The sequence below is a fragment of the Saccoglossus kowalevskii genome, chromosome 18 (assembly GCF_978046115.1).
Source record: "Saccoglossus kowalevskii chromosome 18, keSacKowa6.1, whole genome shotgun sequence".
Classification (NCBI taxonomy): Eukaryota; Metazoa; Hemichordata; class Enteropneusta; family Harrimaniidae; genus Saccoglossus; species Saccoglossus kowalevskii.
The window spans coordinates 4,974,028-5,001,872 of record NC_140658.1 but is presented as its reverse complement, the minus strand read 5'-3'; the positions used below and the strand labels follow the sequence as shown (position 1 = coordinate 5,001,872).

The following is a 27,845-nucleotide window of genomic DNA, read 5'->3' as shown; positions in this document are numbered from 1 at the left end:
TGTATGAATGTGGTTACCATGGATACACGCCTACATAGTAGATATAGACCTGTAGCTTCAATTCTCATGATAATCATAGATCTGACGACTCCACATGTACACGTATACACAATGACGCGGTTTCCATATAAATATTTGACTAAGTTACCATAGCAACATGATACACATTTATTCACGTAGAATGTCAGAATAAAATCAATAACGTTGACCCGCTCTCTGAAGTGTAGAGAAAATCCTGAAATATGTGATATGCAAATCACCTAATAACATCAGTAAACGGGTTATTAAACAATACATTAATTTATTTAAATATAACCACCATCTATTAATATTCACAATTCGGGTTAAGAATATTCAATAATTTTCATTTTAATGAAAAACGAAACACTTCGATTTTAATAACAATTGCACCGCGTGCCATTTTTTTTAGGAAAATAGCCACTATCCATCATGCTGTCATGGCAACTGTTGATAGATTTTCTTTTCATAGGTATCGTAGATGTGCGCAACCGCGGCTCGTCATTGTTAGTCGGCATAAAATGCAGAACAAGTGTAGTGGTCGCGAAGCCTTGGTTATCGCCTCACGCACTGATCTCAGCAGATTATGACGTAAGGACGCGATCTACTTCAACTGTAAACATGACGTCATTGTCTCGTGAAATGGAGATTTAATTTCAGTCTTCTTACAGGATATCTTGAACGTAACAGTGTAATGTATCGTCTTGTGCGTCGCCGACTGCTTGGTTGGTGTATGCCTCTATTATAGAAACCTGTTTCGACCACCGACCGTAGACCGCTGCCTCTGTCTCCCACACTGCTACAATTTGCCTTCTGAGCGGCACCGGAAACGACGTACGCGTTCGTAAAATGGAAAGCCCACTGGCGATCAAATCGACTGTAACTCAGTGTTTGCTGGGCATATTGGCGGGTATGTGTGAAGTATCACCACGCTGCACGTCTGTTCCATTGATAGATAACACGATACTCAGTTCTGTTTACTGTTTAAATGAAATCTTACAATGAATATATTGAAGATATTACTTGCAGTTAGTAAGTATAACAGTTATTCTATTTCCATCATTGCTACATCATTTTCGTTATTTTGTACAATTCTCGCAAATAATCGATGTCACGTGACCATGTTCATGTACTAGACGCGGTTTGGTGAGTTATTTGCAAACATTTTTAATTTTTTCATCACTCGTATTCATCGTTGTAACGTTTCCATTCATTGCCATTATTCGCACGTACGTCTGTTGTTGACATTCTATATACGGACTCGTAATCCTTTAATTATATGCTACTCTGCTCAGAAAATGCTCATATTTATCTGACAGTCAGTTACACACTGCACTGTTTTAATTGATGCAACCTGTGGAAATAGTCAACAGCAATGAAATTATCACCGAGAGTTGCCATGACAACTGTATTATTGACCTTTAATCGTGTTAGCCCAGTCGAAATGAAAACAGCACAGTTTGCTGTGACACCACACAAAGATTGCACATGGCAATAATTCATGCTCGGTATTTATCATTATCGAAGCAGTAAGGCGTGTCAGTTATGCGCGATACAATCGCCATTGAAACCGGAAGCCGATTTGATAATTACACGTTGGTTAAGCGAGTAAGGTCTGCACGGCGTCTGCATGGCATTGTTCATCTAAACGAGCAGACAGTAAAACGGAAGTTACGCAAATAAAACATCATATACTTCATATAATTTTCATTTATTACCGATCTGTGAAATCGTTACAGCGTATTTCCGTCCTATTTTTTACATCTGAGTTTGACTGAATGTACTGTTTAATATATTATAACATTTAACATGAATAATATTTACATGCATATACTGGGCGAAATAATAACATCAAAATGTTTTGATGAAAACGAAACACCATACAACAATAAAAACATCCGCATACAATACAATCAATATGTTTGCCACTAAAGTCGCCATATTTTTCAACAGTCTAAATCATGAAATGGACTATATTGAAATCATGGCTACTTATTTACATTCTTAACACGTAATGTCGTCAACATGGTTCACTTAGTGCGTCCTCCATCATTCGTTTAGTATTCAATCTATGTTATCAGTAGAATTTCCGTCACCGTGCTCATATAAGACGTTATTATAGTAACATTGCAAAGTTCAAATCTTATTCTTCTTGTGAGGCTGATTCACGGTGTTTAATTTAATTATATTACAGTAACATTGTAAGTTTTGATTACAGTTGCAGTTACGTAGCTACCGCCATGGTTACAACTTGATTCGTGTCACTATCGTGATGGTTACAATTTGATTCGTGTCGCTATCGTATTGGTTACAACTTGATTCGTGTCACTATCGTGATGGTTACAATTTGATTCATGTCACTATCGTGATGGTTGCAATTTGATTCGTGTCGCTATCGTGATGGTTACAACTTGATTCGTGTCGCTATCGTGATGGTTACAATTTGATTCGTGTCACTATCGTGATGGTTACAATTTGATTCGTGTCACTATCGTGATGGTTACAATTTGATTCGTGTCACTATCGTGATGGTTACAATTTGATTCGTGTCGCTATCGTGATGGTTACAATTTGATTCGTGTCGCTATCGTGATGGTTACAATTTGATTCGTGTCGCTATCGTGATGGTAACAATTTGATTCGTGTCACTATCGTGATGGTTACAATTTGATTCGTGTCACTATCATGATGGTTACAATTTGATTCGTGTCACTATCGTGATGGTTACAATTTGATTCGTGTCGCTATCGTGATGGTTACAATTTGATTCGTGTGGCTATCGTGATAGTTACAATTTGATTCGTGTCACTATCGTGATGGTTACAATTTGATTTGTGTTGCTATCGTGATGGTTACAATTTGATTCGTGTGGCTATCGTGATGGTTACAATTTGATTCGTGTCACTATCGTGATGGTTACAAGTTGATTCGTGTCGCTATCGTGGTGGTTACAATTTGATTCGTGTGGCTATCGTGATGGTTACAAGTTGATTCGTGTCGCTATCGTATTGGTTACAATTTGATTCGTGTCACTATCGTATCGGTTACAACTAGCGTGTACGTACGATGACTACATTGCAATATGTGAATGCAGTAAATATAGCAGGACAGGTTGATTGGTTCAGGGAGGTTTCAAAATTCCATTAAACAATTCATACATTCATCCAATGTGAATGTTATTTATAACTTACATAAACATGTAATTACTTTTGGGAAAGTGGTCTGTGCATCATCAAGTAGTGAGATATTATAAAATTGATGAAAGATGCAGAACATACAGAAAATGGTCACTCGTTGTAGGTGATTGTAGTCTTTGGTACGTATTCAATATATCAGGGATAGATATGTATGGCTCATCATGTGATAGGTAGAGCTAAGAAAAATCAAATAAATACACATGCTTGTATTTAAATATAAAAAACATGTATTGGTAAATTCGGCAATTTTCGAAAATTTTGATATTTTCGAAAACTGCAGGAACTTCATGGAAGGCGTTATAGCAGATTGTCGCATACGACTTATTTACCACTTCCGTGTGACTGAGAATGTTCTAGAACCGTACTGTGTCTGGGTGGAATTTTTAGAAACTGGTTGAATAGATAATGGAACATTCTAGAAATTTGTAGTAAGTTCCAGACTCATTATGTATGCTGATGTAATGGTCTATTTATAGACAGTGTGGGTATTTATAGGGGAGTTGTTCAGCACTGAGATCAGATCGGAGATCTCGTTGAATTGTATTGGAGTTTAAGTTATTGGAGTTTTACCGCGTTATTGTACTTGATGTTTGCAGAGTATAATAATACCAGTACCAGTTGAAACATCATCATCTGTTGGCTCCGTGTTCGCATGCTATCATCGCCGCCAGGGAAGTCTTTATGTTACTGTTGCCATTTTGGTATTTGAACCATCACACCTGTACTATACCAATTACGGTAATATTACGTTGCGTATGACACAGATACTGTCATAGACAGAGAACCTTTTAGTAAAATAACTCAAGCAAAGATTGACTTATTTTTGTCAATGCATTCTTGGTCACCTAATCGACGTAATGTAAAACAATCAATATTCAAAAGATATAAATAGATGGCACTTTAGAGTTTAAGTAAGTATAGTTATTATATGTGGTACATCGGCCGTAATTGTTTACTAACGAAAACCCTGTGATTTAGCATGATGTTCGGAGATTAAAATTTTACTGCCGAAATCGTTGCAATTGTACTTTAGAATGTGCGGTTGTGCAATATCATAGAAAAGTTGCTTTTATGGAAATAACTGTATTTATTTATTTAGGTACATATATAATTGTATAAGTTATAAAATTTGCGATTATTTGGCCTACCTTAGATTTAATAATATTTCAGAATAACAAATATCAACACTGTAATTTTACTATTGAGAACGTATGTGTAATTTCACAGACTGGGGAGTGGATTATAAACACTAGGCTGTAGCACTTTAAACAGTCAAGCGGAAGCTGTTATAACATGTATTGTTGTAATGAGAGATCATTTGCAGGTGGTGGATAAAACGGGGTCGCACCGTAGTGGGAACATAATTTCAATACGGGTATAGTCAAATTTTATTCAGTTTTGTTAAATTAAAAACAGATTGCATCTGTGTATACAATTGTGTTCGTACATTTAGGATATAACAAAATAGAATTTCATAAAATCAAAATGACAGACAAGTAATTCCAGAAATTTCTAAATTTTCCATAATTCACCGTGTATCTGGCTGATTACAACTGCATAAGTCTCAAATAACCTCATATGTAGATTAGATGATCGCTTCAGAATTGTACCTGTGTAAAACACAAACAAACTCAAAATAACTGGAATTTAGGAGAAGCTTGGATGGAGATATGAATATTTCACCACTGTAACAATTGTGTGCAAAAATTGGACATTTTTGTAACAAATATCTTTTCGCAAGAGTATTAAAAAAGAATATTCATGTGGCATTTCTTAGTGTTGCTATTAACGAGGAAGTTATTATTAGTATTACCACTACGTATTACTGATGTTTGTTGAAAGAAAGGGCACATGAATTGCCTTGGCGGCGTCGTCAAACCAAAAGTAAAGTAAAACTTACCACACGAGTCCCTGGAATCATTGATCTCACGTCATCTGCAGCATTCCATAATGGCTTAGTAAATTCACTGTGTGCGCATTGATAACCAGGGTTATCAGTGTAATTAGGTTGACATTTTACCGTCTAGTATACACCTGCTACCCACAGTATAACGGTCTATAAATCTGCGTATGTAGTCATATGATCACCCTGTCGCATTACATTGCGTACATGTCCTATCAGAAGTTCCTTACGTTGCGTACAAGTAGAAGTTTTATTTTTATATTGCGTCGGAGTTTATTAAATTGCGTACAAGTGGAAGTTTATTACGTTGCGTACAAGTGGAAGTTTATTGAATTGCTCGCAAGTAGGTCATCCATTATATTGCTAACAAGATAGTGGTTCATTACATTACTTGCATGTCGGGTGTGATACAGAGTTTTAGTGTGTTTGCTTAGCACCATTTCGATCCCCAACTGCTCGCTCACTCGCTCGGTATGAACTACTCATTACTACTAAATAGAGTAAATTCTGCCTAGAAAAGTGATATATTATTTAATTCCTTTATCGTCACAAAGTGAATTGGAACATTCAGGGTATTTCGCGGACCAGTGAATGTTGTCTTGACCGTGGCCATAATTTGCCGGTATATTTCCCTGTACTTCGTACACAATGATGGATTTTTTGCGTACGTACAAACGAATTTCGTCAAAAGTTGTAAATCGTACAAGGATTTCACAATAAACAATTTATATTCGATGTTCAGGTCCGACACATTGTTAAAACGGGAAGGTCGCCATCTACGCACGCGCGGGAATTGAGTCCCAAGCGACAATAACAACACACGCTAACAACGCAAAGGCTCATGGGTAGACGCTTGTTTGTAAACAATGACACGCTATGGCCATTTAACGCATGCGCAGGTGGCGACTCCCCGCTTTAATATACACCAATTATATTTAGGCCAACATGTGTATGTTCTGAACCCACTATTCAGATTTCAGCAGCCGATTCCATAAATGTGTTGCTGAGATACAAAAGATTCTTGATTTATGACAACGTACGTGATTAATTCAGTTTGATGGACGACAAGATTTATATTTATCGTCTTGCACTATTCCGATAAGAAATGAGTCTATGTATTGCTAGCCTTGGTTTATACATGGCTGAGATTACGTGAAATTATAAATTAGATTATATTTTTGACCAAGTACGAACAACATCGAGTTATACCTGTCTCTGTAAAATTTCGCAATGTGTCAATATCCCATAAATATATTATTTACTATAATTTTGTCCAGAATTTCACGTAATTTGTATAATTTTGAATTTAAAATTGTGACTGAAAATTATCCAATTATGTTGGATAATAAACCCTTCCATAAATAGTTCATGCATAATCAGAAATTTGTGAAAATACTTTTTTACTAAATATTTACGTAATTGATTTATTTCATAAAACACTCACTGTGACCTTGCCATCATACAGATTTGTGATCGATACAAACAATGCAATAAGAAAATTATTGGTAGCATTTGTCAACTCAGATGGTATCAATCCGCCATAAAATAGAACTGTATCATAAAGTAAATACCTGTAATTCAAACTGTTTATATTTCCTGTAAAAAAGGTAAAAAGCTATTTTTCCTGTAACCTGTACCAGCTATCCCCCGCCTACCCTCAATCAAGCTCGGCTTAGTATATGCAATCGCACGAGTTTGTGATGATGATTGTAAACGCCACAGATTCAGCAAGCGGCTGGTTTGCTAAATGCACAGCACTGAACTGAGGCTAATTTACACAAGTGCTAAAGATACTCTGTACACCCTGGAATGTTCTCATTAATAATTAAATGTATATCATGTGACATTGAAATGGCCATTCTAATACGCAATGTGCTGTTGTTGATATTGTGGATTCAAATCCTTTTTTTTCAATTCTTGGGGCTGACATCCGGGCATTTTCACCGCCTGGCAACCATCACGGTGAAAACAAAGACCGAACACTGTCAGAAAACGGTACTTTGGGATGATTGTTGAGACTTCCCTGAACAGTGTAACTAGATTACCCCTGTATGTGCAACATATATAAATTTGGTTGTTCAGGATTCATTCAATGTTGAGTTTGTGCTATTTTCTGGAATTTAGCTATTTTCACCGGCTCTTCGACCGGCGTTCCACAGGAGCGATCATACTGTATCTCGATTGTTCATAAACAATAAAAAATGTACATGAACACGTCACCACGAATAATGATTTTTTTATTCACACAAAGAGCCATTCATACAACAACCCGAAAATGCTCGATTTAATTATTTTGGCACATGGGTATTATCCAGGATTGTTGAGCTATAATTATAAATAAATATTGGAAGCAGCTACACTCAATGTAAAAGCGAGTTGTTATGTTATCACAAACAGTCTGCATTCTATGTTGAACCCGTTTGTTGTAAAAGATTCCGTGTTGTTGTCTGTATTCTCGGACAACTGGTTGTCTGAGCTGTATCTGAACCAGTCGATAATATCAAAGCAGTATTTAAACTAATCGATACAGCCGTGTGTACACTGGATAACACAACCATATCCAGGTTGTTTTACATATTCACTCCAAATAATAATTGTCTTCATCGCTCTGTTATTTCAAATACATTATATTGTATTATTGTTTCAATTACTAACACAGTTTTCAGTGTTATGGCAATGGTGCAGTTTACGGCTTATTCAGTGTAAAAGTGGTGGGTACAATGTTGCGAACAATTCATATAACAAGTCATGTGTTCAGTGTTGCTATGGCAATGATACTGTCACTGTTACGATTCATATAATATAACAAGTCAAGTGTTCAGTGTTGCTATGGCAATGGTACAGCCACTGTTACGGTTCATATTATATAACAAGTCATGTGTTCAGTGTTGCCATGACAATAGTACAGTTACTGTCATGTGTTCAGTGTTTATATGGCAGTGGTACCATCACATATTTTTGAAAAGGACATAGTTCGTAATTTGGAACTGTCTTAGCACAATTCATTCGTATAATGCTAGCATTATTAATATTGTTTCCGTTATATAAGTAATGAAGGGACAACTTTCTCGGTTTAAAGTTAATCACTTTATAAAGCAGTGACTTGGAGTAAACATTATCGTACAATATGGAAGATGTCACTGGTGCGTCAACGGGGGATGGGACAGTATTATTTCACCGATTAAACTTGAACTTAGAGGCGTTACGTATTACATCCAATATGATAACGGAATAATTCTGCTCTGTAAGTAATAAGTATGTATCTGAATACATAGTTGGCAATGAAAGTGCATGCGTATTTAGAAATCGATGTTAGTTGAAGGGTTGTATGGTGCAGGGAATGGCGCCTGTCATAATGCTGATAAAACTCGTAATGTAAATGCACATTCTGAATCTATGGTGATATATAAAATGAGATTACCGCTGATCGCCATGGCAGTCTAGGAGCGATACATCGTGGTTTACAAGGTTTACGAACTAATCAAAAATATTGCGAAGCAATAGAAATTGATCTCTATATTAGAAAGAGAGACTGTACTACAATAGAGATGTCAACGTATACGACACAGCCTTGAAATTTATTATATTATAGGATGTATTCACAGTTATATGACACAGTGTAGGAAGGTAATTATTAGAGAATCCGTTTTCATATCCGCCAGTGTACGTGTGTATCCACGGTGGATAATTGGATATAGACACGCTGTTTCCACCAACGCTACTAGTAGGCATTTTACAATGGTGATGGTTGGCTATAGACACACTGTTTACACCAACGCTACTAGTAGGCATAATACGATGGTGATGGCTGGCTATAGACACGCTCTTTCCATCAACGCTACTTGTAGGCATTTTACAATGGTGATGGCTGGCTATAGACATGCTGTTTCCACCAACGCTACCAGTAGGCATATTACGATGGTGATGGCTGGCTATAGACATGCTGTTTCCACCAACGCTACTAGTAGGCATAATACGATGGTGATGGCTATAGGCTATAGACACGCTGTTTCCACCAACGCTACTAGTAGGCATATTGCGATGGTGATGGCTGGCTATAGACACGCTGTTTCCACCAACGCTACTAGTAGGCATATTGCGATGGTGATGGCTGGCTATAAACACGCTGTTGCCACCAACGCTACTAGTAGGCATATTACGATGGTGATGGTTGGCTATAAACACGCTGTTTCCACCAACGCTACTAGTAGGCACATTACGATGGTGATGGTTGGCTATAAACACGCTGTTTCCACCAACGCTACTAGTAGGCATTTTACAATGGTGATGGCTGGCTATAGACATGCTGTTTCCACCAACGCTACTAGTAAGCATATTACGATGGTGATGGCTGGCTATAGACATACTGTTTCCACCAACGCTACTAGTAGGCATAATACGATGGTGATGGCTGGCTATAGACACGCTGTTTCCACCAACGCTACTAGTAGGCATAATACGATGGTGATGGCTGGCTATAGACATGCTGTTTCCACCAACGCTACTAGTAGGCATATTACAATGGTGATGGCTGGCTATAGACACGCTGTCTATAGACACACTGTTTTCACCAACGCTACTAGTAGGCATATTGCGATGGTGATGGCTGGCTATAGACAGGCTGTTTCCACCAACGCTACTAGTAGGCATAATACGATGGTGATGGCTGGCTATAGACACGCTGTTTCCACCAACGCTACTAGTAGGCATATTACCATGGTGGTGGCTGGCTATAGACACGCTGTTTCCACCAACGCTACTAGTAGGCATATTACCATGGTGATGGATGGCTATAGACACGCTGTTTCCACCAACGCTACTAGTAGGCATATTGCGATGGTGATGGATGGCTATAGACACGCTGTTTCCACCAACGCTACTAGTAGGCATATTGCGATGGTGATGGTTGGCTATAGACACGCTGTTTCCACCAACGCTTTTAGTAGGCATATTGCGATGGTGATGGTTGGCTATAAACACGCTGTTTCCACCAACGCTGCTAGTAGGCATATTACGATGGTGATGTTTGGCTATAAACACGCTGTTTCCACCAACGCTACTAGTAGGCATATTACCATGGTGGTGGTTGGCTATAGACACGCTGTTTCCACCAACGCTACTAGTAGGCATATTACCATGGTGATGGTCATTCACAGGCAACTTGTCACAATAATTGTAACATTGGCTCAATCTTTTTTACGCGAATAATTATTATCTATTTCCAAAGGATTTCAGGCGTCGGTGATGTCATCAGTCTAAAGATTAACAATACTTGCGAACTACTTGTCTAGAGTATGTATGGCTTGATGAATATCTCTTGTGATTGGTCTTATCGCAGACTACATCCCATTACAGACGGCATGCCAATAATTGAATTGAGAGGGCATGTTTATTTCCTTGCCACCAAGGACAAGTCTTTGTCAACTAGTGACGTCCTTGCCACCTAGAACGTATATTTGCCAAAACACACTTGCAATGTGTGACAACCGCTAAATGTGAATGCACATTAACTGTGAGATTTGAGTGCAAATTTAGTGGCGGCGGCACGGAGGGAACCCCCTCCCGGACAAATGTCGTTGCCCCTCCAAAATCAAGCAGAAACCCTTTGTTTCAGCAAAACTTGCCCCCCCCCAAAATGCAGGAAATACCGTTTCAGATGATCTAGATTTCAAAATGTTTAAGAGGAAGCATGGCCCGGACCCCCTAGCAAGGTTGCAAGGTTGGTGAGCTGATCTCGCCCCCCCATGCAAAATTTCGTCCCGTCGCCTCTGAAATCAAATGTGCAATTTGAGAGCAGGCTAACTGAAAATAAAAAGAGGGTAGTCGCAGGTGGTCGAATTTCATGTAATTATTTTACACGCGTTGTATACGTCGCTATGGGCCCCGAGTCGAACAGGGAGCGGTGCGAAGAACACTGCCCTTCAAAAGTGTAACCCCCCTCAAATAAAGGTCTGATAGCGCTATAGCACTATTCTCTTTAATAAACGGTGGCGTTATTCTGTTTCATGGCGGTCATCTGAGTAACATTAGTGCACCATGGGAATGATTTGTTCTAATCTCTGATTATTTCTCATTCCATCCGGCAGTGTGTTATTTGATATCTACACTATCTCGTTTTATCAGACCATAGTTGTCTTTCTGTAATTACCTAAGTGACCACATTTCGAAATCTGATGGCTATATTTCCACTTTCTGTGTTTTTTTGCCGGCGATAAAAAAATGTCAATTCTAAACAGACGGCATGTCTCGAAGTACCTGATTGCCCGTGCTTTTGATCAAATCAGTATTATTTGAAACAATCATCAGACACACACTGAGCACTTATTATTTTTTTATTCAGTGCATTTAAAGCGACATTATCATAATGTCCCGTGGGTAATTGTGTCACGTGACAGACAAGTCAAATATCGATAATAAGATGACGTAATAAATGAAAATGTGCGGACAAGATTTAACAACAAAAAACAAACATACAATTGTACTCTTCCAGCCATCAAATGGTTTAATCCGTCACTGATTTGTTCGGATTAATAGTTTTACCAATCTTTCTGATAGTTATAGATATAAGTTAAAAAAAAGAAATCTCCATTCACCTGTCAGTTGACTTCAAAATAAATGTACTGCAATGTCTGGAATATCATTTCACACAAAATGAGCAAAAAGTTTACACATTGAGATTGAATAATAAAAACATTGTGTAGCGAAGTTCTTATATTGAGGTTGGTTGCCCGGTTTTCGTGACATACTCGAGTCATAGTGTGGTCACAATTAGGATCAAGTTAAGTACTCTCATTAACTTTGCATTTTAACTCCTATATCATAAACGTTCTCTAAGACTTGTATGTTTAGGGTAAATCCAGAGTACGAGGCTTTTTCTTCAAAATATGCGTTCTTCCGGCCATCCAATCATGATATCGAGGCTAGGAGGCCAAGTACGGGGAGCTTTCTCTGACTTTAAAATCTGCAAATTCAAGCCACTGCGTTAACAAACAGCATAAAAGCTTTTATAGCATATTCCAATTTAAAATAGGGACGTGTTATTCTTTTCCTAGAACGAATTGCCTACATAAATATTTCCATGGCAACGAGGGTGCGAGACTTTGCCAAGAATGTATATGTATAAATGTTTGGTAGTTTTCGCAATGAATGCAGAATACTCTTCTTCTTTGAAATCGCTGGTAGTAGCGAGGTGATGGATGTTATTTACAGAATAATACCTGCGTGATTGAAGACGCAGCGAGCGAATATTACACGAAGTGCGTCCGTATTCTGTACACGCACATTGAGTTCTATTTTTATCGTACTGTGAATGTGAAAAACATTTGCATTCGCATTCACATTCGCCTCTGTATTCGGATTCTAAGCCAACTACAAAATCAAAATGTCACAATCCACCCTTGATAGCTTTCCGAGTTGAACGCAGGGAGCCTTCAAGAATATCAATCAGGAAAACAATCAGATTCCTAGATTCCTTGCACTGTGTCTAACTGCTCCAATATTTTACGTTGTTGATGCTTTTGGGAGCATATGCACTTCAAAACTTCCAATTACGTATAATTTATTGAGCGATAATTCTGATTTTTCACCCGAGTCAAATTCCTGAAATGCCAAACCTGGCGGCCACTCCCGTAAGATGGGATGTTATTGTAAAGTGCACGTTGATACTTAAAGTATTCGTTGGAATCACACTCGTCTGGTGAATATTGCAGGTAAAGTGATTTGCATTTACTGTTCCAGTGGCATACAAAGACTGTAAAACCATTGTATCACGAGGTGGTATTCGCTCAATCACAGAATTGTTCAAATTCATTATGAAATATCGACCCCTCTTGGGAAATATTCACGTGTCATGGGGTGGAATTGTAGCGTGTTCGAATGTCCTGTATTTTACACGTGTTGTATACGTCGTATACATACCATCATACTGTTAGTGCTTGCCTATAATAGAACAGAACTCCAAACTTGGACACCTTTACGTCCGGTTTTCAAATCAACGTCATTTTCAAAGGTTGAGTATCCTATTGACAATTATTCATAGAGTATAATTTCATATCATTACTATTACATAGCATGTCATATGTAGGGTACATATCACACGATGGTATTACGTGCAGCTATTGTGGATCATAATGGGTTGTTATTGAATTAATGGATTCTCGATTTAGTTAAAGTACCACTTGTCGTACAATGGTTTTTACTTAGATGTATCGTATCCAAAATATATGAATTCACTCCAGCTTGTAACCTAGAGTGAAATCATTTATTACTTGTTAACACATATAGTAAGTGAATAAAACCTGTATTTTTTTTCTCGCAATGTATTTAAAATGGTCTATACACATACTCCATGTGCTTTTTGTTTGTTGATGATTTATACGTCGTGATGTATACGTTGTGATGTATACGTCGTCAAAGATTGTGAAATGTGTAATGCTTATATGATTTATTTACGCGAGTATATGTACGTATGGTTCTTATACCATGCTTTTAACACAGCATGTATGATCACGCGATATCTATTAACAAATCAAAGCGATGAGTTTAGATAGTACGTTTGTTGGTGCATCCTATTATCACACATAGTAAGCGTAGTTGTGATATTTATTGCAAGGACCGTATTAGATAAATACAATACTAAATAATGACTGTAAGTTGGTTGCTAGGTGACAGCCTTGCGGCCACGCCTGGAGATATAATATAATGTTAAAAGAGGCTGGACAACGATGACGATCCCACAACTATTTTCGCTTCCTCTCTAGGGTATGAGCCATACTCACATGGAACAGTGTTAACTGCTGACCATGCCGGTAAATTTCTCGCAGGGGAAATGTCAGCCATACTTTTTTTTGTTATAAGTTGTCAGTGGTGTTTTGATTTTGAATGGCAAAGGTTACTTCTAGAAATTGGTTTGAAACACCGGACCAAGTGTAAATTTATCCACCCTTTCAATTCCAAGTTAATAGCTGTTGTCACGTCACGTGATAATACCTCGTTAGCATTTTGCCTTTCAGCAGAATTCTTTCCTATAGCCTAGTTTAAGCTGTGGCCTATATATAGCGGGTAACCTATGGAAATGTCATGGCAACGTAAAACAATCTTGTGGGATTACGTGTTTAAACTATCGTTGCATGACTTGAAGTAGCGAGATATTACTTCTCAATCGCGTGATGTTAGGCTTATATTCACGTTGGTATTCTTGAACGGACGTCGCCATGGAAACCTAATCTTCTTTCATCTACGTTCGACGTTTGAAGCTGTTCTGTACTATAGACAATATGGACAGTAATCTCGCGTTAACAATATGGACAGTAATCTCGCGTTAAGATAAAGAATCCATCAAGAAGACTGCGATTTCACCGATGAAAACCAACCCATAATAGTCCCTAGATACACCCAGATAATATGCCGTGTCATGTGTGCATCAATACTTCATGCTTTGAAGGAGTTTAAGTTAAACCTACGATGACGTCACGCAACACTTTTTCAGATTATCTCGTATATCATGTGATACATATATCTTTATTACATTTATTATGTTTGGTGCCGTAAGACTAGGGATTAGTTTCACGTAATTTGAATAATCAATCATTGAATACCACGCGCATTGACGAATGAGACATGTACATAGCAATTGTAATATAAAAAAGTCAATTAATGAGAAGTATGACGAGACACAATAAACCAAATCATACAGTTGACCTTTGACATCTAACCTTCTATGAAATTTTATAATATGATTTTCCGTTCATTGTGTGATCTCGCGCATTGCGTGGAAGACGCGGATCGAAAGTCTGCCGCAAAAATCGAATGATTTGATTTTGCACTTGTACATTTCTCTTTTTATAATTCAATGTCGAAATGCTTATATGTCGGAGAAGAATATGACATCATGAGATACCATTACGTCATTGAGATACCATTTCGTCATTAAGATACCATTACGTCATTGAGATACCATTACGTCATCAAAATTGACTATCACATGTGTATAGCACATTATTATACGTGGAAATGCCCAAAAAGATGTTTCACGGTGTCGAACCCCACACGTGTTTTTAAGCCAGACTACGACGCTTTGTTTGTCCTGTTTTTGCGTCCGGAAAATGATCCATTGGCATTGCAGTATTCAGACTTCGGCAGTTGGAATAGTCTAGGATGTACATCATCGCTGATGTTGTAGAAGGAGTTGTTGGTGGTTGTGTAACTATATCTGGAATGTGTGTTTTATTCATTATACAAGTGCATTTTAACTCATAACATATACCTTTTGTTTGGAAATGTATCAATAACAAAGCTAGCACATGTGTATGAACGTAGATTCAAAATGAAATATAAATACAAATAATAGTACAGGCAGGTATAAAATATGCTGCCATTATACTAGAATTGTACAAAAAAAATCGTTATTGACAATTCCATAAATTCAGCAGGTGAACACATATTGTAATCGTCGTCGACGCCATAACTCTATTTTATTATTTAGAGCCAGTGTAAATAACTTGTGTTGATATCGCACAAACCAAATAATCTTAAAGTAACGATACAAACTTAAATGGCGATTCACTGCAGCGATCCATTCGAGTAGAATCGTCGTCGATTTTAACTTGCGTAACGAACGTGAGTGCATTCCCAAATTACCACGTGACCTGGACGATTCAACAAGCCCACACATTGAATATTACCCGTTATATATATCGCATTTAGTTTTTGAGTAGAAAATATTCTCATAATTACCAGGGAAAATGATATGAAATAATCAATATATGATCTATCACACCGATAACCATCTTCCTATACGGTGTATGGATTAATACACGTGTAGCTTGGTGGTTAATGCAGCGTTAATGCCAGTGGGAGTCACAGAAGTGGAGCATGACATATCTACGTAACACGCCTTTTAGTAATTACTATTCACACTGCGTTGCCATGATCATATATATGTTCAAAGCTAGACGATGAACTTGCCATTGAACGAGTAGAGCAATCAACAACAAGTTAAAACGACACGATCATCGGGACTAGCAAAACGAGATTTGAATGTACGTATCGCGACAATTTAGCACCATTTACGTAATATGTTATATCTGACGCCGTTACTTTACTTGGTATATCAGTACATCTGACGCCGTTACTAATCTCGTGATAACATTATATTGTATATCAGTACATCTGACGCCGTTACTGATATCGTGATAACATTACGTGGTATATCAGTACATCTGAGGCGTTACTGCTATCGTGATAACATTATGTGGTATATCAGTACATCTGACGCCGTTACTGATATCGTGATAACATTACGTGGTTTATAAGTACATCCGACGCCGTTACTGTTATTCTAATAACATTACGTGGTATATCAGTACATCTGACACCGTTACTGTTATCCTGATAACATTACGTGGAATATCAGTACATCTGACACCGTTACTGATATCGTGATAACAGTACGTGGTATATTAGTACATCTGACGCCATTACTGATATCGTGATAACTTTACGTGGTATATCAGTACATCTGACGCCGTTACTGATATCGTGATCACATTACGTGGTATATCAGTACATCTGACGTCGTTACTGATATCGTGATAACATTACGTGGTATATCAGTACATCTGACGCCGTTACTGATATCGTGATAACATTTCTTGGTATATCAGTACATCTGACGCCGTTACTGATATCGTGATAACATTACGTGGTATATCAGTACAACTGACGCCGTTACTGATATCGTGATCACATTACGTGGTATATCAGTGCAACTGACGCCGTTACTGATATCGTGATAACATTACATGGTATATCAGTACATCTGACGCCGTTACTGACATCGTGATAACATTACGTGGTATATCAGTACATCTGACGCCGTTACGGATATCGTGATAACATTACATGGTATACCAGTACAACTGACGCCGTTACTGATATCGTGATAACATTACGTGGTATATCAGTACAACTGACGCCGTTACTGATATCCTGATAACATAACGTGGTATATCAGTACATCTGACGCCGTTACTGATATCGTGATAACATTACGTGGTATATCAGTACAACTGACGCCGTTACTGATATCGTGATAATATTACGTGGTATATCAGTACAACTGACGCCGTTACTGATATCGTGATAACATTACGTGGTATATCAGTACATCTGACGCCGTTACTGATATCGTGATAACATTACGTGGTATATCAGTACAACTGACGCCGTTACTGATATCGTGATATCATTACGTGGTATAATAGATAGAGATAATAATACATAAAAGATTGCTAAATGAACAATGCTTAAAATGTTAAATTTAAATAAACATGACTCGATGTCTGCAATTAGATATTGAAACATCTATTGTTAACATCTTCTGTTTACAAGCAATGCGTTATTTTATTTATTTATTTATTTATTCGAACAATTGTATGGTTATATTGTTGGACAGGTTTAACCTTAGTCGAATAAACAACTTGAACAAGCCTGTGTAATGAACTGTTCAGCCTGTTACTGGAATATAACTTGAATGTTTCAGTTAGAGACATTAATTTAATTTAAATAAATATCGTGGTTTTAAATTATGAATACCAATTTATTACGTGGTATATCAGTACATCTGACGCCGTTACTGATATCGTGATATCATTACGTGGTATATCAGTACATCTGACGCCGTTACTGATATCGTGATAACATTACGTGGTATCTCAGTACATCTGACGACGTAATTTACCAATAACAATTTCACTCGGAATATGATTGCAAAGCAGGACCTGAGTAATCCAAACATCAGAATGCAATGTATGATGTACTAGCAAAGTCGGGTTTTTATTTTTATTTTACAAAAAGAAAAATGTAATTGTCAATTTGGCCTTTTTAGCGTGATCGTGAAAACTAGCGTGACCGCGAATGAAATTTCGCGGCGAGTGGGGAACATATTTTTTAAAGTTAAAAATTACACCTATGTTTGAAAAAAAATCGCCCCGACTGTGGCCAGTCTATGTATGATGATAAAATAATACTACTGTAACAATATAAATGCACTTGAAGCCGTTTGCCATGAAATCATCAGGGGTGTTTTATTGCGCCAGCTTTCGGTACACTTTTCTACTATTGAACTCATGGTAGCGTTAGTTCCTTTGTGATTAATAGCATAGGAGTGTTACAAACATAATACCTACAAATCTAAATTTGTTACAAAGCAATCATAAGCGTAGAGATTATTTCTATGGATAATCTGAAATGAGAAAAGGCAAAATTCGAGTCTTCGAATTATAGTGCATATACAATCCAAAACTACCCAACCTACAAATGTTTCTTCAAATAACTGTAGATGTCTGGACAATTTTAATGGTACCCTAAAGTCAAAATAATAATCCGTTACAACCCTTTCCTCGTTTATTCTTTTTCCAATGAATTTTTCTTATTTTAAATCCATATACTTGGTCACAAATATACGGTTTAATATTAACTATTGTTTTGTATGGGTTCTTGTAGATTAATCTATCTTTATTTTCAGAAGAATTAAGGAGTTAGTATTTAAGTATATATACCTACTCTCATGACTAAGCATATAATAATACATTATGGGCTTACGAGGCGGGCCAAACGTCGTATTATTATGGTTTCAATGTGTTTATTTCGCTTTAAAACGACAGAACTGAACAGTTAACGCCAGTCCTCCTCAAACACGTGATAGTTGTAGCGACCGGCTATCAGTAAAGTGAGGGATTTTATTTTTTTAGTTCTTTCTTTTCAAATATTATTTGTAACTATTCCAACACACATTTAACAAACGAAACACATTACACGTTGTCATAACATAGACGAGAATAATAACCTACTGATAAAATAACATTTTCAAATTGTTTTTAATGATATTAGTAAAATCAGTGTAATTGTTAAAAACAGTAACAATGCTGTTAAAAACTACGATAAATGTGATAAAAAGGAAGAATTTTTAAGATTAATACGAGAAATTGCTGATTTAAAATAAATAAAATGATCATCCGCTCGGGAACACGTAACAGATAAGACGACCCCTCCATTTTGCGTTTCCTGTCGATATTTATATTTTGTATACAGAAAAGTAAGCCCTAATGCATTATTGCTGGTTGTTTTTTCTTTCAGAGTAAATACAAATATTATGACTAGATCGTGTCTGCGAGTTGAAAGTTTAGGATTACTAACATGATTGCATAATTAATATACCTGTTTGAATTAATGAAAGAGAATTTAAATTTTGTGAATATTTAATAAATTTAGTTAGTGCTCGTTGAAGTTCTGCAACGTTGGCCGAACGTGACGAACTTACTCCAGATTACTGCGAACAATAGAATAGTACAGTGACTTTAAAACTCCATCGTCATCAAAAATGAAACATGCACGTATAAAAGCTTTTAAAATCTTTAATAACAATAACACGAATGTACATATTGAAATTGAGATGCAGGAATAGTATTATACCAAGGTCTTTCACGGAGATGACTCAAGTGGAATGCCATTAGCGGAGTATTTATTGACAATGAAAGATTTTGCATTAGTAAAAGTAATTACATTACATTTTCTCAAATTAAAGGGCGGTGGTCTTCGCACCGTGTCCTGTTCAATAAGGGACTCATAGCGACAAATGCAAAGTACATTGTGTATTTACATCATAAATTCTAAAGTTTCCATCGCTAACACTTGAAGAAATAGAATTAAGTATATGGCCATTGTGGGTAACATCGGTCACCTGTTTTGAAAATTGGCACGATGTTAACACGCTTGAAAATACTGGAGTACTCATCCCAAGGTTAAAGCGGGATGGTCGTCGCGCTGCGCATGTGCGATATTTGTGTTGATAAACATTGATTTCCACACAATCCAATGCGCTCTTCAAATGGAAATCACAAGTATGAGGTTTGACCGGGGACTCCTTCGATACCTTTCAATCATCTAACATTTACCTAACTAAAGCCTGGAAACGTCTCAGTTTGTACTCGTTGATCTGCGCAACAGTCAAATTCGCCATCTTTGTTAATATGAGACCCATATATCTCGCGCATGCGTGGCGCGACGACTACCGTCCTTTAAGATAAAACATAAGAATATACAAAGTTCGCTAACACATCTGGATTCAAATGGCATAGGTTATAAGGACCTGAAGCAGTAGACTGGACAAAACTGACGAGAAGATTGTAAACGTCATCAAATGACACAGCAATATTTTATTGATAATGTTATCAGTGAAATCTGTACATTTTGTGTTGTCATCTATGGAAAAATGAATTGAAGTGTTAAACAGTCTGCTCGTTTGTCTACATGGCTGTCATATAGATGTATATGGCAGCTCAATCGAACCAGCCAATCAACGAGCTCAGTACCCATTCGACAACTTTCCAATGTTAATCAATCGGTCAATAGAAACCTCGTATTAGTTTGAATTGTGAAATGTATAACGTTACGCCGAGAGTAATGCTCGATCGTCATTACAAATTCATAACTATTTTATGATTATTTTATATAAAAGCGCTCACTATAGTACACTGTAAAATATCAGAACTGAAAATAAAATTTGATTAATATGACGATATTTACAACATTTTATAATAATTGTACATTCTCCACCTAATCTGTAGCCCAATACTATGTTTTCTAATATTATTTGTAGATCGAAGTTTATTAACAAGAAATCTTTCATTGATTTACTGAATTATTCATCGAATTTTATGTACTCAAACTGATCTGCTGTGGTGCACAGACTATTAAATTATTCTCTCTGTAGCTTGTTTCCGCCCGGATCTACTGATTTAAAATGTGAAATAGTCTCTTTAATATAGTAAACGACCTGTCTCACAGACGGAATATAGACACGAAGGCATTCCCCTCATCTTTATAAATATATAAATTGCACAGTTCAAACTGAAACGAAAGGTTTCTATTTGGAACATATTAATACGCCGTTATTGCTCACTGTGCTCGTAGATTGACTTGTTTGAATCAAATGCCATTGACATTTACAAATTATTGTGAAGACGAAGGAATGCCGTTGTCGCGCCAAGAGTAAAACACGAAGGTCTCGAAGACGGCATTGTAAAACAAGAAGGTCTCGCAGACGCTAGTGTCAAACACGAAGTTATCGTAGTCGGTTATGTAAAACGTGAAGGTCCTGCAAACGCTAACGTAAAACACGAAGGTCTCACAGTCATTAACAATATATAACACGCACAATGTCTACAAAGATATTTGAGATTTGAAGATTTCCGATTTGGCCAATTAATTTATTGTATCTTGGCATTAGAGTTATGGTAAACGATTGGGTATGCATACTGTATACTAGTATTAACCTAAAAATAAAAAGAGAGATCGTCATGGAAGAAAGGAGTAAAACAGCAGATGCGGCCGATAATTTCAAATCCCTCAAAACAGAAGAAAAAAACAAATTTTATCAGCATAAAGATCATTAACATATCAGGGCAGGTTGCCACCAATAGAGTGGGTACGGCCTAGACTAATCTTACATTTAGTCACAGTCCCTAGAGGGACTGTGATTTAGTAAAGTCCGAATTCGACCATTGTGCCACAGTGTATGTGATTAGCACCTTTAGATTTGTAGATATCATTTCCGGTATTATCATCAAGTATATACACGTCAATACATCGGATATGTTACACATATGACGTCATATATACGTTGTATTTTGGCTGTACTACTGGTTGGCTAACACAGAACACAGTGTGAGTAATGCTCGGGAATAATAGCGTTTTACGTTGCAGTCTTCGTGTTTGAAACATGAGCCGAAGGTAAACCCAATCGATAACTGTCACGTGATCTGTTACAAGCGGAAGACGCGAATGGTAATCGATGACCTCTGACCTTAAGCTTACCAAACAATGATTCTAAAACTAAAATAGTGCGAGTATAAATGGTACCTGATTTGCAGCGAACTAGAATTCCTATTGATAACGCTATTTTCAGCTTAGTCACAACGTTTTGTTCGATCTTGCAGTGTAATTTTTTTTTCAGAATATATAAATAATTATTCATTTTTATTCTGATTTTGATATGCTAATTACAATATTGGATTAACACAATATTCCACTGTTTATGCTGAAAATGAAATTCGGTGGAAATCGACGAATTACTCATTTAGTAGGAAGACTATGGTATGCTTAGAAGTGCTGATTTACTAAACACGGTACAAACACACTTTGAATATTAGCCAGCTGAGCCCCGATAGTATTGTAAACCAATTTACGTATTATAATATTTTAGTCTTTAATTGTTTAATTTTGTGGTTGGAAAGCAAAATAATACACATTCTCCCCGTAAGTAGCGTGTCTTTCTGTCGTTTTCTAGTCTCTATTACGTAATAGACAATGATCAAATGATGTATATCCATCGAATGTACAGTGATTGTTTCGTTGTTTGTGTTTTATTGCCGCGTTTCAAGACAATATAATTCCCTTACGTATCATTGAATTAAATTCATTTTCAGAAATTAATTTGATTTGTTTATGCGTGGCTGATTCCTATTACATGTCCACTAACTGTATTACGTCGGCGCCACTTCATAGACTCGCATCAATTTCCCGGAGGTCGAAGACACGGCGTTTCGCATGCGCGCGCATACCGGATAGAAGGTGTACGTAAACTTGTACTCGTTATAACGTGTCTGTGGATGTACTGATGGGCGTAACAAAATAAAATTCCCTTTTACCGAATATCAAACTGACATATTTGAATTTGTCGCCATGCCAAAAGCGGGGGTCAATCTCGCAAAGATATGTGTCAACTCAAAAATAATTAGCCTTTGCTATTATATATCAAGAGTTACTGTCTTGCATTCGTATAATTGCATTGCTGTCCGATATAACAAATATATACTGCAATATCGTTGTTGTAGTTTGGTCATGTCACAGTTTACAGCCGGTTCACTGGTTGCTAAGTTGTTTCATATATAGTGATTTGATTAATGCGAAACAACCTTCAATTTCAGTTGAATCGAACCAGCCAATCAAAGAGCACAGTGCGACATGACGTCATTTGAAAAAAAGTTTCAATGTTATTCGATCGACCAAAAGAAACTTCTCTTTTCAATTTGAATTGTAAAATTTATAAATATGTATAGAGTGAAGCAAATGCCTTTGTCGCGCCGAGAGTACAACGACATTTTAATTTCACCACGATTGGTGTGATAAAATTAATGATAATAATATGATTTTATAAAGATCAACGACATTACTAGCTAAAGAAGTACGTGCTCTCGGGCTAGGGTTGTTATCTTGGTGAGCTTATTTGATTTTAAGTGAGGCAGTCAAGAAAGATGGTTAATTAGAGAATGGTTGCCATGACTACATCTATCATGGAAAAATAAAGTGCGCATGCGCATTCGATAATAGATACTTAAGTGCATTTTGCTATTACAATGGCATAGTTACGGGTAGTTAGTGCGCCTGATGTGATGATGGCGATCAATCAGGATTACTCGCTCTACTGTCTGAACTAATATTTTGTCAATATCACTAAGACTGTGCTTTGCTTTGCATAGTGTGTTTACATCGTTAGCAGTGAGTTTGCTTCATAAGTACTAGGTCAAGTACGATGAACACTCTACTCTGTGACGTCATGTGTGTGTGATATTTTTTCTATCAGAGGATACGAATTATTCCGGAAACGCGCGATAAGGTGCAACATTTTCAGGTTGATTTAACATTCTGACTGTCTCAGCTTCGCATTTTTGAATTTCAGATAGTCAGGGATTTCAAACTTAAATATCTCCAAGAGTGTGAAACTGATAGTACGTTGAAATATGCGCAGTTGTCATTCTACCTTGAGATGACATGAGAGATAAGATTACCGTGTCCACTATTGGCCAGTATTGAGTCTGGTAATCTAAAACAGCATATGCATGCGGTTCAAATTTAACTTAAAGCGGAGGGGGGTCGCCATCTGCGCATGCGTCAGATGGTCATAGTGTGTCATTATTTACAAACAAGCGTCTACCCATAAACCTTTGCGTTTTTAGCGTGTGTTGTATGGCTTCGCCTGGGACTCAATTCGCACGCGTGCACAGGTTACGACCCTCCCGCTTTAAGTCTAAAAAAATAAATCCTATTTTAAAATGCATGGTTCATCGTTCCATGCTATATTTTATTTTATTACAACGTAACAATGACAAAGATGTGTTAACATCATGACGTCATGATATATGAATGATGACGTAAGAGATGTATACACAAATTAATTTTTTCCTCTTCTCTCTTTTTCCATAGACGATATTCAATGCATGTTACCATGGCGATAAAGATGGTTAGTGTCACGTGATTAACATTATGATCAACGCACGAGGAGGTCTGGTGGGACGAGTTGGTAAAACAAGTGGACGCGCTTTCGATCTTCGCCAGAATCTCCCGCCTCCACCTCGTCCTACCGTTGAACGTTTTCCAGATTTGAAACCGGGATTCAACAAGCCTGCTTGCTGCGCGGTTCTGATTGGTCTAATCATATTTATGGGCGGCCTCGCTATGACAATCCTCGGATACTATGCACAGGAACTATCAGATGTTAGCGCCACCATCGACAGTCAGGTTGAAATCGTCCGGGACACAACGAAATACTCTCATTTGTATAGCTTTCGTATCGTCGGACCAATAATCATGGGTTGTGGTATTTTCACAGTTTTGTGCGCATGCGTTGTGTTGCAAGAAGCAAGAGAAAAAAAGCAAATCCTTTTTTTTCCCCAGGATAAACACGATGTACCTGCAGTAACGAAGTCGTCGATACACCGTTCACCACATATTGATCCGGTAGCTGGAACTTCCGGCATATCCACCGTACATACGGGGATTTTGAAACCCAGTCTGCATGGCGCAAAATGTGACAATTTGGCGGTAAGCATTCCAAGTCTAGTCGTAGGAGAAGACTGTAACAAAAAGAAGGATAATGCGGTCGAAAAGAATAAGTTGACTCTTTCAGAGCGACTGGCTATTAGCAGAGAACGATTTCAAGTGCCAAGTTCGCCGGTGATTCTCATCCATCGGTCGGATTTGGCACAGTTAACTCCTGTAGATCAGAACACGAAATCATCCCACAAGTTGGAGCCTGTGGAGGAAGATACTGCTTCACATAGGGCAGCTATTGGGTCAATTCCCGATCCAACAATTACACGGGCGTCTAGTATTGATAGTAGTCATGGTGATTTTACTGACAGCATGGACGAGTCGCCCACACATACTATTGACGGTGAACAGAGATCTGTCCCTGGCGGCATGGATTTTAACGACCCATCGTGGTGGGGAGAGGGCAAAGAAAAATCCAATTTACTACAAGCAACGTTGACAACGACGCGACGATTGTCCATAACTAGTATGCTAAGTGCCAGTACTACGGACTCTACTGATGAGGAAATATTATTGAAAGCAACCGTCACAATGGAAGACGTGACAACCCAGAAAGTTGTTGTACCCAACAAACACTATAGCAAGGGATTCTCACATAAACCAATCAAAACTGGTCGTAATGACGTCACTGCTTATAAAGATGACAACATTCCTGGCAACAGTGACTGTCCGGTTATATTCGTAAATTCGCACGACGAGTATAGTCCGAAACATTTCCACGAATCCAGTAAAGACGCAGTTTGGTATGAGGATGACGTTAAACGGCGTAATTGTGCAGATCGTGCGCACCGCCGCCGCGCTTCCGGCTCCAAACATAACGATCGCGTGTCTCAGAAGCGTGACTACGAATCTCGCCGCAATCGGCGTTTTCTGGTTAGACAAGACGAACATCTAGATCTTTCATCGTCTGAATCAGACATGGAAGAGCCAATGGGCGTCAACAGAGCTTATAAATGTCATTTACAGGGGGAGTTGAACCGTGAATTGAACGGCAACATAGAATATGACGAGGTAGAGATGACAACGTTTGAGAAAAGATTTTGTGAAGACGACGTAAAACCAAAGTCAATGTCAAAACATCGCCCATCGATAGAGTTTTCTCAACAAAGTGTGAGAGAAATAACACTATAATAATCGACATAAATTGATTACTTTCTTATTCTTTTTAAAATTGAGATGTATTTTTAAATAGACAATATTTTCTCCAAAAATCCGTCGTTCGTGATAGTTCTGAGTCGTTACCGTGTCACATTCCGAGTTACTAGCTGTATTTATTGCGTACTATTTGTTATGGCGTACTGATATATATTAAAACGCCAAGTATTTAATGTTAGTGCGCACTGATATTCAATTTGTTGCAGGGTCAACTATTTGCTCAGGCTGATATTGTGAAATAATGCATTTATGAGTAAGGCCGTCGAAACCTCCGTAATTTTTTTTAGCCCTTTCAATTTGATGTGGATAGCTTGCAAATACCGTATCTGTTGCATTTAATGCAGTTCATATATTACTTGAAAGTCACCAGGCTTCCAGTCAAAAAAGACTTTACCGACAATATATTTTCAATAATTTTTAGATTGGAAATTGAAAAAAAAAATGTTTCCGACAGTCATGATCATGGAACTTGTTTGATACAAAATATTACAATGGATGCCAGTGCCACTGTCCACTCTGTCCTCGGATACCCGTGATATACTGGTATGCGTTTTGTGATCAAATAGCCTGTCGAATACTGCCCTCAACGTGTTATAACTGACATGTTACCCATGAAACCCTACTTTAGCATAATTCTTCTAGTTGCCCCTTTTTGTACCCAATCACTGTTCCCAATATGCCACTGCCTTCTTCCGGGTTTGCCTGCCTTATATTTGTGTTTGATCTTCGCTCGTTGCTAGGTAGGTTGCGCAAGCGCAAAGTACGCGTCTTACGGTAACGTGAGAATTGGAAATTACAAAGGCTCAGCACAATACTGCTATAAAGCCTTTCCGTTTTCGACATTATGAAATTCTTTCATTTTCTGGTAGAAAAAACAGTTTTGACAAGATAATTCAGAAATTTATATCAAGAATTACAAACTATGTAATGTGTTCAACAACTCGTGTATAAACAATAACTTTAAAATATATTATTTTACTTGGTCAAAATGCTATAATTTTCTGCATAAAAAGAAAAGAACTTCACAATGTCTTTATCGCAGTATTAGCACGTGAAATATGATCTGGTCTTAATATTCACGTAATTTATTCAATGAAAAACAACTGCAGTCACGTGACCATGTCTTTATTTATGGAGCTAATAACAGGAACAAGAGAATAAACAAACTAACTAACTAATTTTAACCGCAATTCATTAAGTATTCCAATATCCCAGGGTGCACTGGCCTTTACAAAATGTGAGCATTTGTATACCCATGTATTGAACAAAATCTGGGAAGATTTCCTTTTGTATCTGGTCCCCCATCCCTAACCCTACCACTACCCCAGCTCTCCACAATTTAAACGCAAATTCCCCTTCTATTGTTATCAAGCAGGGCACATACAATTAAATTCGAAGGCTTGGGTTAGAGTAGAGTTAGGATTAGGGGTGGGGATACAAAAGAAACTTTTTTCTTATTTAATAACAATAAAGTTGTCAGTCGAACAACAATTTTTCACTTTTTTCTGGCATTCGGCACACAAAGTGAATATTTAGCTGTTACCGCCCCTGTATTGTACTACACTGCACTGTACTACAGCACGCAAAGTTCACAGTACGTGGTACGGTTATTTTTATTAAAATGTATAACGACAAGAATAGAATAAACTGTTTTTGGCAACCAAACTTTTTATTAATGTGTA

At 37.5% G+C, this 27,845-nt stretch overlaps 1 protein-coding gene across 1 annotated transcript; it reads left to right on the top strand.

The window, feature by feature from the left end:
• The first annotated feature begins 686 nt into the window (after positions 1 to 686).
• On the top strand, positions 687 to 26,336 carry LOC146731500 (uncharacterized). Its single transcript, XM_085492660.1, has 2 exons — positions 687 to 1,050; positions 24,382 to 26,336. Exon 2 carries the CDS (start codon positions 24,442 to 24,444, stop codon positions 26,137 to 26,139), a length of 1,698 nt encoding a protein of 565 aa, XP_085348786.1. The 5' UTR covers positions 687 to 1,050; positions 24,382 to 24,441; the 3' UTR covers positions 26,140 to 26,336.
• The last annotated feature ends 1,509 nt before the right edge of the window (positions 26,337 to 27,845 follow it).

Excerpts from the sequence above, each read along its gene's own strand:
- LOC146731500 (XM_085492660.1), top strand. The coding sequence starts at position 24,442 with ATGATCAACGCACGAGGAGGTCTGGTGGGACGAGTTGGTAAAACAAGT.